The sequence below is a fragment of the Gavialis gangeticus genome, unplaced genomic scaffold (assembly GCF_001723915.1).
Source record: "Gavialis gangeticus isolate Ggan-Ray unplaced genomic scaffold, GavGan_comp1, whole genome shotgun sequence".
Taxonomy (NCBI): Eukaryota; Metazoa; Chordata; order Crocodylia; family Gavialidae; genus Gavialis; species Gavialis gangeticus.
Genome location: NW_017729014.1, coordinates 15,605,876 through 15,617,161, shown reverse-complemented (window position 1 = coordinate 15,617,161; position 11,286 = coordinate 15,605,876). Strand labels below are relative to the sequence as shown.

Genomic DNA, 11,286 nt, shown 5'->3' with positions numbered 1-11,286 from the left:
AAACCCGCAGTGGGACTGGGTACAAATGCAAGTCTTTCTAATTCACAGACCAGGCAGCACAGGCTGCTTTCTGTGACCTCTGCTACCAGGCCTTACAGCTTGGCTAGGGCCACAGATAAAGATTGCTGTTATCAGTTGATGCTTCTTTTGGGAAGGAAGGATGGAAGCAGCTGTTTTTAACATGGACACTGTTCACTTCAGAAGTATAGAACCAGGCATAATACAATCTTGACCTCAGAGAGTTCCCTTACTACTACTAGTGCTACAATTCAAAGTTGGGTTAAATTTAAGCCAGGAACTTAGAGGTGAATGATTGATTTACCTTGTTTTACATAAACCAGTTTGTTTCATCCTTGTGTTTTTGCTTTCAAGTTTTGGCTCTGACTTGCTTTGGTAAAAGCAGGAATGGTTACTGAGTTTTCTGTCACAGATGGTGTAAACCTCCTTGGGCTGGGATCGAAGCCTGATCTGAAAGTGCCACTGCTTGCTGGCAGACATGAAGTAGTACAGGATGGGGTTCAGGCAGCAATTAAAACTAACCAGGGCTAATGTAACCCGGCGCATTTTGTAGATGAAGCTGATAAACTGGAGATTGTTGATGACCTGAGCCTTAGCCAGGAAGTGGAAGAGGTGGGTAAGGTGGTAAGGAAGCAAGCTCACGGTGCAGATAAACAGGATCACGTAGATAGTCTTCAAGGCCTTCTTCTTGAACATGTTGTGCCTGATGCGGGAGATGCGCTTGGCAATAAGAGGGTAGCTGATCAGGATGATAGCAAAGGGAATGACGAAGCCGAGCATCAAGGCAAGAACGTTGTAGGGCACCATGCGATGAGTCCAGCTGGTCACTGAGAAGTTCTCAAAACAGGCTGTCCTGTTCCTTGTGCTGCTGTTGTGAAGGGGCCCCTCGAGTATCAGCGAGACGGCAATGCTTATGGCAGCCAACCAGAGGGCAATGACTACTACTGTGTAGTGGGTGCCTTTGACCTTGATGTATGTGAAGGGGTGCAGCACGGCTATGTACCGATCAATACAAATGCAGGTGAAGAAGGCAATGCTTAGGTAGATGTTGATGTAATAGAAGGTGCCAGTGATTCTGCAAGCCAGGTCACCAAAGATCCAGTGGTTCTGGTTTTGATGGTAATGGATTTTAAAGGGCAAGATGCAAACAAACAAGGTATCTACTATAGCCAGGTTCATTATATATATGTAGGAATGAGAGGTGTGGGTGACCTTGGAGGCCAGCAGGTACAGGACAAGGATGTTCTCTATCAGTCCCAGCACAAAGACGAGGCTGTAGATGACAGTGAAGAGGGGGTACTGGAAGCTTACCTCCAAGCTGGCATTGACTGTCTCATTGGAGAGCCCCTCTGCCATGGTCCAGGGAAGGCTTGCCATGCCTTTAGCTGCAGAAAGGCAGTACCCTCAAAGTGCTCCTATGTGATGAGCATCCTTAGAAAGGAGTGGATAGGTCTTTCTCCTTTTAGGTAAACTCCACAGCAGCAAAAGCTTGATGTCCTGTGGTCAGAAAAAAGGTTGCACGAAGCTTTGTGGCCAGGAAATTTTAGTACATTTTGAAGTGCAGGCTCATCTGCATGGTAAAAAAAACCTAGCAAGAGAAAATTTAAGCATTAGGGTGATACAAGGAAACATCACCTAATACAATGCAAGTGCATTTTTAGTTTAAACAGTAACAGGCAACCTGCTTATTTGCTGGCATTTAACCTCCAGCTGGAGAAGATCCAATTAACTTAGCAAGTCAAAAATATATAAAAGGCACAGAAAAGTTCAGCTGCTGTTGGGCCAAAACGTTACACCAGATATCCTGGCTCTGGCAGAGGACTGGTCAGTGCTTAAGTAGCGCAGGAAAATTCCTTTCAGTGACATACTAATAGGAACACTCCTGCCTTAGCGGGGTTTTGCTAACAGCGATTCCACATACAGCAGCTCTTCTGGTGCCATTGACAGCTCCTGCGCTGTTTGCCCAGATGATGGAAGAGATGTGTACACCCCCTCGCCTGGTCTTCTCTGGCAGCTGGGATGTAGGCAAAGTCTTTTGGGTTACAGTTCAGGAAGTGGGATTTGAAAGCACAGAACTGAGACAGCTGGTGTCTGTCAGGATACTTAAGACATACTTGCTGCAGGACCTTGCCAGTCATTCATTAGGTTCACATTACTAGCAATGGCTTCTAATTTTGGGCACCCATGTGGGAAAGCTGAGCTAGTCCCACAGAACCAGATGAGGTCCGCAGGCACTTGCATATTCAGAAAGTCATGTCCTAGGTCTCTGAGATTAGCTATCCAAACTTTGAGCTTGGACCATGGCCCACACTAGTGGACTCAGCTTTAGCATAAGTGCAGACTAGAAGCAGACTGATACTGTAAGCTCCTAACAGACATTAAGTGCCTCAGATCTGAAGCAAAGTGATCCCATGGAAAGTCTGTAGTAAAAATAAACCTGGGTCAGCTCTATCTCTGCTTTCACTCAAGAGCAGTCTGCTGTAGGTGCACAGGCTAGTGTACGCTCCTCAACCACCCAGGCGTGAGGCACAGTAATAGCATCTACTGCTAGCAGCTACTCCAGAGAGCTGCTGTTGTCTGTGCAGAACCCCACTGGAGTCAGTAGAGAGAAATGTAGGTAAGTTGACCCAGTGCAAGTGCATCGTTTATCATACCTTTGGAGGAGGTTGTGCAGTCTAGCCTAAGGCTTGGCAGACCTGGCTCCTATGCCTGTGTCTGCAGCTGCCTGCTCTGTGACTTTGGACCAGGTGCTCCACCTGCCATTCTTTGCCTGGCCACAGCGGGGAGTTGCTGGGCTGTAAGCGAGGGATGAATTAACAGTGGGACTCCATGATTTCTCCTGATATAAACACTCTTAATGAATGCTAATGCACTCTTTCAAAACAGCATTTAATACTGGGAAGCTGCCCCAGCCACGGTCCAGGAACTGCCTGCCATGCTACGGGCTGCAGAAGAGGGAGCTGTGTAACTGCCTGTGTAAACATCTTTCAGCAGGAGGGGATAAAGCAACCTCTTACCTTAGGGAAACTCTGCAGCAGCAAGCAGTGTCTGGCTCTGGTTAGGACTTAATCGCATGGCGCTCTGTTTAGATCAGGCACCTCTGGTCCAGTAAACCAGTTACACTTCATACTTCCACATGTGATAAACCTGGAAAGAGGAAAAAAAAGCCAATGATTAGTATGTGCTGGAGCATGGCTGCAGGGATAGCAGTCAGCTTATTTACTAGCATTTGACAGCTGGTCACAGGAGACCAATTTGGTTGAACTGGAGTATGTCACCTCATACCACAAGGGCTAGGCTAAACCAGGAGGTGGTGGGGAGAAGCTGGCTGTGCCTTTACAGTACACCAACTCTTCTTCATTAACTCTTCCTGTTTTGAGATTCTCAGGAAGGGGCTGGACTGGCATCTGCTTGGGATAATTTAGCAGTAGTGACTGTGACCCTTGTGGTCCCTGCCAGCTCCATGGTCCTCTGATTCCTGGTGTGTCTTAGAGCAAGGGTTCCCAAAGTGCACTTGCGGCCCAAGAGCTTTACAGTGCCTTGCAGGCTGCATGCAGCGGTGACTGCCAACATCAGACCTAGGGAATGTACTGCAGATTCACTGGGTATGTCCCGTCCATTAATTGGCCCCTGTGAATCTAGAGGTGGTGACAGCTAGAGGACAGAAGGATTTCCCCTGCTCATGAGGGGCTTCAGCAAAGCCACCAAGGGGCAAGACATTTCCAGGGAAACAATTTGTAAAGCCTGACGTAGGGGGATATGACTAAGGACTGACAGAGAACCCACAGCTATTTTTAATGTGCTGTGAGGCCCCACTCAGCAGAACCCTGAGTACACCACAGGACCTGTTTGAACCTGTCTGAAAAGAGCAGGGGCAACTGGAACATCACCGACGTGCTGGAGGATCAGCAGTCAGAACTGGAAACTGGAAACACAAACTTGCAATACAAGGGGCAGTCAATGCAACCTGCAATGGGGGTAGAGGAGGACACTGAACAGGCTTGGACTATGTGGGCCACAAGAAATCGTAATGGCATCTCAATGAGGACTCTGAAAGCAGGGAGTCAATGAAGTGGCCATAGGTGGCAATCCAAGGGAAGGGACAGGTTGCACCCACAGGGATAGTTACACCAACAATGAGTGAGACTGGTATGAACTGTTCTGTCTGCACAATCCTATCATGGAATAGATGGAGCAAAACCATTGCAACTTTACCTGTTATATTTGGGGTTAAAGTTTCAGCAGTTTAGCTCAGCAGAGATGGAACAGATGGCTGATATGTGACTCTCAGTGGCAACTCCCCTCCTTTTAAAGCAGTGAGAAGTCACACCTGCAGAATAAGACAGTTGGGACATACCTATATTCCTGTGTGCCAATGTCATGCCTTCAACAGTGCCTTCTTGGGTGTCCCTGCACACATGGGCCCTAACACCTGTGAAGAGGAAAGGAAGCAGACTGTTGCTGTCTGGTAGGTGACAGACATGGGCTGGAGTAGATGGAGTCAGTTGTTGACAAGAGGCTGAGATGGCACCACACAGGAAAAGGCTCCTTCCACATGCTGAACGTTGCTATGGGTGAATAAGCGGGAGTGGGTTACTTAGCTAAAGGAAAGACCCAGGCTGAGTCCTGTTGAGCAGCCTTGCCGAGTTACTGCCATTTAGTAGCATATATTTATTTGCCCGCTATATCCAGCCTTTCTGTTTTCAGTTGGTTGTCTCCATTTGTCTGGGGCAAGTCCAGTTTGGTGTGGCTGCTTCAGCCTACCATCTATGTCGGGTGTGAATGGAAGCCACCCGTGCTGAAAGAGGATGGCAGCCTGTCTCAGCCTCCAGGCTTCTGAGAAGGAAGCATTTGGACTTCTGGTTGCTCACGCTCCCCAAACAACAGTAACTGTGCTGAGAAATTTCCACTCCCCAAACATCAACCTCCTTTAGCTCAAATACAGCCAAGTGAGGAGGAGGGGAGGAAGAAACTCGCACAGAATGTTCCCTGCCTGGGTCGGCCAATATTTTTCAAACAACTCCGCAATAGTTCCAGGAGGCAGATAAAATAGATTACTGGAGCGTTAGCATTACACCCAAGGGAACAGAGAGGTAAAGTAACCCTCACAGTGCTGCATAAGTAGGACTAAAACCCAGTTCTCCTACGTACTGCTACCTTCATTGTCATAAACAACCCAAACCTTTTACTTAGCCTATTACCCTGACAGCTAACAAGGCCAAGTGCAGAACCGGGAATTCAGTTCTGTACGAATCCAGTTCCTTTGGCACGGTTTATTATTGTCCACTTTAATTTTACTTCTTGCACTTTGCCTCAATGGTAAAAATCATTTTGCTGTTATCAGGGAGCCAATTTTTTTTGTTTTCAAAACTGTCAGGGAGAGGAAAGGATGCATTGGATTGAAGATGTTTCTATCAGCCTTTTGATCTACGGAAACTCATGGTGGGGCAAGTGTTTCCTTGAATCACAAGTCAGTGGCAATATTTTTCCAACTCCAGGGATGACAGACTTGATTTTTTACACGCTTGGTAATGGGTCAGGTTTCAGAGCTGCTTTGAAAGCCACCAGAGAGGCAAGTCCCAGTGTCCTAAAATTCTCTTTTGTAGAAATCACATCCAAATATCAAAAATTAAGAGAGCAACAAAAAAAGGGCCCATGTAAGCTGGTCGGCAACTTTCTAACACTTACTACAGCTTGAAAACTGATTCTGATTTAGGAACTTTCCACTTAACACATCTTATTACAACAAGATCATACTTTCCTGTTAAAAACAAATCCATCAGCCACTGCAGTTATGTGGTTCTGCTTTTAAGGATGCAGCCTATTGCCGCAGTCTGAGGCAGTGCAAGGACCAACTCGCTCCCGATCCTCTGGCTAGTGCAAGTCCAGTAGTTTGCACTGCAAACATGCCAGCAAGTATATAAATGGTTGAGAACAGGGTTTTAGTTTGACTACAAGTTGAAAGGCATTTATGGCATTTCTGATGCCACTTGGCTTTATTTCGTGTGACACGGCATCGTAAATCCAGGTAGGGGGGTAGACAATAGGAATAAACTTACCCACCAGCTGAGGCCATCTTGTCCCATCTGACCACTGCAACAAACAGGCTGACTTCTCTGATGTCTGTACAAAGCAGAGGTGAACACTGCGGTCTTCCACCTGAAGTGTTACAGCAGCACGAATTGCCTCACAAGTTATGCAGTAAAACCCTCCCACGCTGCTCTGCAGAGAAACCACAGGAAGTGAAGATGAAAGCCAAGCACTCTGGGGTATGCCAGAGGAGCTGTCTGGGGAGCTGAATGCAAAATTTCCGTGGAGGTGCAGTGGTTGCACTGTTCACAGCGGGTGTTCTGGGAAACTTGAGCTGTGTGAAAGGTCTGGTCCAACATCCCATGTGCAGAGGCACCGGAAGCTATGACACAGCCCTACCCCTCTCTCCTAAGGGCTGCCCACTTCTCAAGCACATGTTGACACTCGAGTTTGACTTAGGCTCAGACCAAATGCTTTTCACTTGGGACCTAATCCATAGTCGAGTCGCATCTACCAGATCTGACTTAGATATCTACATTGAAACTATATACAAGATTATTTTTAGATTATTTGTAACGCTCTCCCCATATTTCAGACATCTACCAGGGTTTTCCTAACAGGGGAAATGGTGAGATTTAGGCCACTGGTATTCCCTCTGTAGGAAAAGTCCTTTAGCCATCTCCAGGCCCCAGATGCCTATGGCGTGAGCCTCTAGCCCGTACAGGCAGACGCATGCAGCAGTAGTTGGGCACCAGTGGTCCTACCTACACTGAGACCACACTATTCACTTTCTTTTCCTAGGTGACCGCCTGTGGTGGTGTTTTCCAGGGCTCCCCACAAGAGGAACTGCTACTGCTAAGACGGCAGCTCCCAATTCCTTCGTGTGCTACAAGGCAGGGAAGGAAGCAGGTAAAAGCCAACCAGTTGTGGCTGAAACTGCAACTAAGGGGGCAGTTTTTACCTCTGCTGGTTAGCAGCTGGAAGTCAGTCTCTTGATAAACCTGCTCCCAGGAATGGAAGAAAGGGGACAAAGTGTGTTATTGTACCTTGGGAAACTCATAAGAATCACAGGAGTGGAGAGCAGCACTGGCCTTCCAGAGGTCAGTCAATCCATGCCACTCCTCAAGGCAGGACCAAGTGTCCCTCACTGATGACCCTTGCCATCAAAGGGCCCATTCCCTCCCCCAGACAGCACCAGTTTACCTGAAGGAGCAGCTGGTGGGCTTCTGAAAAGCAGCACCAGGTGTTCAATGAGGCGTCCTGATATGTTTGCCATGTTGCATTTGACTTTTTCTCCCATTGCGAGTCGTTACCACGAGAAAAGGGGCAACAGCACTGCTGACAGCAGGTCCCATAACATGACATTAACTAAGCTTTTCACTACAGAATCTGCACATGCTGCTTTTCTGGCAAATCCAGAAGACAAAAATTTTGGCACCGTAGAATAAAAAGTCCTGCAGCACCTGCTGGGCAGCACTAAAATGAGTCAGCAGCAGGTGAGAAAAATGTGGCAGTGGAGAACAACTCCCTCTACCTAAAGGCTAAGTTCACGCAGCAAACTATCTTGGCATAAAGCATTCACATTCAACACCTTGCTCTGACTTTCATTTGCCATGGAAATCAGTGCTCAGCATTGCTGAACTAAGGCGCCACAGGGCCCAACTGCCTCTACCGTGGGTGTGAACAAACCAAATTTGTCTCCAAAACAGGAAAAGCTGGTGTTTGGTGCTATTCACAAGAAAGCCAGCCATAGGCCACATGGAGCTTAGTCCCCCAGTCAGGTCTGTAAATAAAACTTGTGGTTTGTACATCAAAAAAAAAAAGTCCCATAGCTCTTCTTTTCTCTCTCTCTACCCAGCAGCATGTCTATGCCTGGACCACCGGTACGATCCAAAACAACCTGTAGCGTGGCTCAAATAGTAAAGGTACAGGAAAGCTTCTGGTTTGCTTTCTATCTCACCCACAAACTCTGAGGCTTGTCTCAGATTCTTTTGTCTTTGGAGAAAGCAGAAATGATCTTTAGCTTAAGACAGCAGGAGCCAATCCTATAGACAGAAAAGGAGCTCTACTTATACTCCCAGTAGCTGACCTGGGAGATGAACCTTGGCCTCCTGATGGGATGAATTAAGCCTAACCCAAGTGTCATCATTTTAAATGTGCCCAGCATCTAATACCGTGTGTGTGTGTGTGAGTTGTGTGTGTGCATGTGAGTGACTACTAAGATCCAACTGCACATGGCTGAGCTAAACTTGAGCTAACACAGCCAGCCCCCCTCTGCTCACTGCCCATCGGACAACTGCTGGTGACAACTTTTGAGACTGACCTGGGCACTGCAGCTCTAAGAGGCTGGAAACCCCCTCTTCCCCCACGTGCACCCACACTTCTGTGCCCTTCCCTGTGGGTGGGTGGCAGGGAGGGCCCGTACCATTGCTCTGACCCATGTAGCTTAGGAGCTACATGCCCAGCATCACCATTCCTTGGAAGGTGCTGAGGGCGAGGACAAAAGATGGGAAGATGCCTCTAGTCACAGTCAAAGGGGTTTATTGAGACCCAGACACAAATCATGGTACAAAGAGTCCTAGAAGCCTCCTCTGCACGTCCTCCAGTGCCAGGGCCATTCCCCGCGCAGCGGCGGTATGGCACAGAGATGCTATTCTCCTGCTGCGCCCGCTGCCTGCAAGTCTGCGAGGGGAAAGAAGGGGGAACATTGATATGGAAAGCAAGCGAGCTCAGCCCCACCTGGAAGCACTCAAGGCTCTGGGCTCCCTCGTTTCCTGCCTGGGCTCCGTCCCGTGAAGGCGGGCAGATGGCTGAGCGGCTCTGTTGCCAGCTCTGGCCAAGCTGCAGCCTTTCCAAGGCCAGGCCGAAAGCTCTGCTGTGTATCTGGGCAGCTCCCACCACTCTGCCCTACCACAGCCTCTCCGAGGAAAACTGAAGGAGGCTTCTTGTCTGCTTCGGCAGGGCAGAGACATTCAACCTCATGCACCTGGCCCGAGGAGCAGCTGGGTGAGCCAGGCTGGACAGTCAGTTTGAGGGTGTCCTTCTCTCAGCGCTCCCCCATGGCCAGGCTACAGCAAATGGGAGAGGCTGTGGTGAGGTGCGGGTTGAACTGCTGAAGCTTGCTCAGTCCCCTACTTTCACAGGGGGGAGAAGTGAGACTGCAGATGCTGGAAGGGGGATTTCAGTGCATTTTCTATTCCTAAAAGGGTCCTAGAGAAAGCTCCAGGGAGGTAACCTCTGTCTGCCAGCCAAAAGCAGCAGCTCTGCATGTTCCCTTCTGCCCTCTGCAGTGACCTGGGCATTGCTCATTAAGGCAGCGAAGCAGTGACAGAAAGCATGCAGCAGGATGGCTGGGGATACCCCCAGTTCCTGCCCCTGATGTGGTGCAACTTCACACCTAAGACCGTCTTTCAGTGCACGTTTCCCTGATCAGAAAGGCCAACAGCAGCAGCACGCATTGGGACCCACGGACGAGAGTGCTCCACACTACGTATCACGTTGGGAGGTAGGGAGGGAGCAGAGGTGGGGAGGACTCATCTTTCCCTCACACTGCAGGGACTGTTAGCATCACAAGGGAGCTGGAGAGTACTCCCTTGTCCCCACCTACGCCCCTAAAGAGCCCATCACTAATCTCATTGCCTACACACAAAGTGCGGCGGCTGCAGAGTTTTCCTTTATCTCCTTTAGCAAGGAGCTGAAGCATCCTATTCATAAACGACATTGTCACTGCCGCCCGACATCGCTCCTTTGCTTTCTGCCTGCGATAAACCTGCTGGTCTCATTCAGAGCATTTCATGCCTCTGGCCTTAGCAGGGAAATTAATTATTACTGTGCTCACTGATCAGCTCCCAAGCACGAGCGTGACTCTTTAAAACGTGATTAAGCAGCACTTGCACCAGCCACTTCAAAGGGCTGCCACGGCTAGCTCTGATGCCCTGAGCAGTAGACCACATCGTCTGGTCTCTGGGCAGGCACAAGCCAGGGAGAGGCATCGCTATAGTTATCTGGATGGCATTTGCTGCAGGAGACCCTCTTATCTCTTCATCCCGTCACCAGTATCAGAAGGAGGTGGGTGGGTCCAGCTTTAGTTCTCTAGGAAGCCGTACGTACCAGTTCCAGGTTCGGTGCCCTCGCTCTGGGAACAGGCTGAGAGCAGGCACCAGCACTGCTGGATTTTAGACCCTGGTTTGACCCCAACTTGCTTTGTATACACAAGTGACAGCAGCTTTCTGGGTTTTGGTTTCCCCCCGTGCAATGGCCCTAGCATACAGGAAGGTATAACAAGGCACTGTCAGGTCATGCCTGCTGACACAGTGCCTTGCACTCAACCATCTGCAAGCCCTTGCAGGCACTTCTACTTATGCTGACTAGCCATCTCCCATGACCGCTCCCTCGGGGGCACCCAGGGGTGGCAACTTCCCTGTGGGACACTGGATGTGGATTTACTCAGCCCATGGCCTGGGTAACGGTGAAGGTAGGCGACTGCTCCCCCAGCACACAGCTGACCCTGCTCCCACAGAAGAAGCCTTTCCAGGGTCAGCTGTTCCCTTTCACTGGTCTTCCCGGCAGCCACTTACTGGCATCATCATACTCCACAGATTTCAGGAAGAGCCCGGCAGCCAGGGCAATGGTGTTATGGGGGTAGGCCAGCGAGTCTCTCACTTCCAGCAGCAACTTTATGTGATAAGGCTTCAGCTTCCCCTGGCCAACTGCTACCAGCGCCCCGACCATCCTTTGCACCTGGAATGGCAGAGAAGTCAGCGCCGATGGAAAACGTTAAGAGATCCTTGCACAACCCAAGGTGCTTCCAGCAAAACCCCTGGGCATATCACCTCCCCCAGTTCCCCGGCGGCACGGTCCCAGTGTACACCAGGACGGCTGAAGCTCAGCCCGCCAAGGACGGGCACTGTGTGCCTCTTGCCCTGGAAGGAGTTGTGCTAATATGCTGAGATGGGTTAAGCAGAGGTGGCTCCCAGGAGGGCCAAGGAAATCCCCCGGCTGGCTCTAGTGGGGGGAGGAAGGGCAAGTGGCGCATGTCACCAACAGGTGGGTTTGTCCCCAGGCAGCCTCTGCCTCGCAGGTGTTTTTAATGCCCGCTGCTGGGGCATTTTGCTGCCACGCTGGTGGAGCGGGGGAGAGCTCCTGGCAATAGCTCCCCAGGCAAGGCCACAGCTTCCTGCAACAGGATGCTGCTCGTCACTGTGCCCTAGCATTGACCCAGGCCATGCAGGGGTGCAG

At 49.8% G+C, this 11,286-nt stretch overlaps 2 protein-coding genes across 3 annotated transcripts in view; both read right to left on the bottom strand.

Annotated features, from left to right (window-relative positions):
- The window catches only part of LOC109293742 (lysophosphatidic acid receptor 6-like), a 13,195-nt gene extending 6,554 nt beyond the window's left edge, over nucleotides 1–6,641 (bottom strand). The window contains exons 1-4 of one of the 2 annotated variants that reach the window (XM_019511829.1): nucleotides 6,078–6,641; nucleotides 4,376–4,450; nucleotides 3,036–3,165; nucleotides 5–2,032 (exon numbers count right to left, since the gene is read on the bottom strand). In XM_019511829.1, the coding sequence (XP_019367374.1) occupies nucleotides 319–1,395 (1,077 nt within the window). In that variant the 5' untranslated portion in view covers nucleotides 1,396–2,032; nucleotides 3,036–3,165; nucleotides 4,376–4,450; nucleotides 6,078–6,641 and the 3' untranslated portion in view covers nucleotides 5–318. The remainder of the gene's footprint in view (nucleotides 1–4; nucleotides 2,033–3,035; nucleotides 3,166–4,375; nucleotides 4,451–6,077) is intronic. The other variant, XM_019511830.1, reaches the window with a different exon arrangement.
- Nucleotides 6,642–6,719: 78 nt separating this feature from the next.
- Nucleotides 6,720–11,286, bottom strand: part of PUSL1 (pseudouridylate synthase-like 1) — a 61,878-nt gene continuing 57,311 nt past the window's right edge. The window contains exons 7-8 of the mRNA XM_019511556.1: nucleotides 10,626–10,788; nucleotides 6,720–8,730 (exon numbers count right to left, since the gene is read on the bottom strand). Of these exons, the coding sequence (XP_019367101.1) occupies nucleotides 8,699–8,730; nucleotides 10,626–10,788 (195 nt within the window). The 3' untranslated portion in view covers nucleotides 6,720–8,698. The remainder of the gene's footprint in view (nucleotides 8,731–10,625; nucleotides 10,789–11,286) is intronic.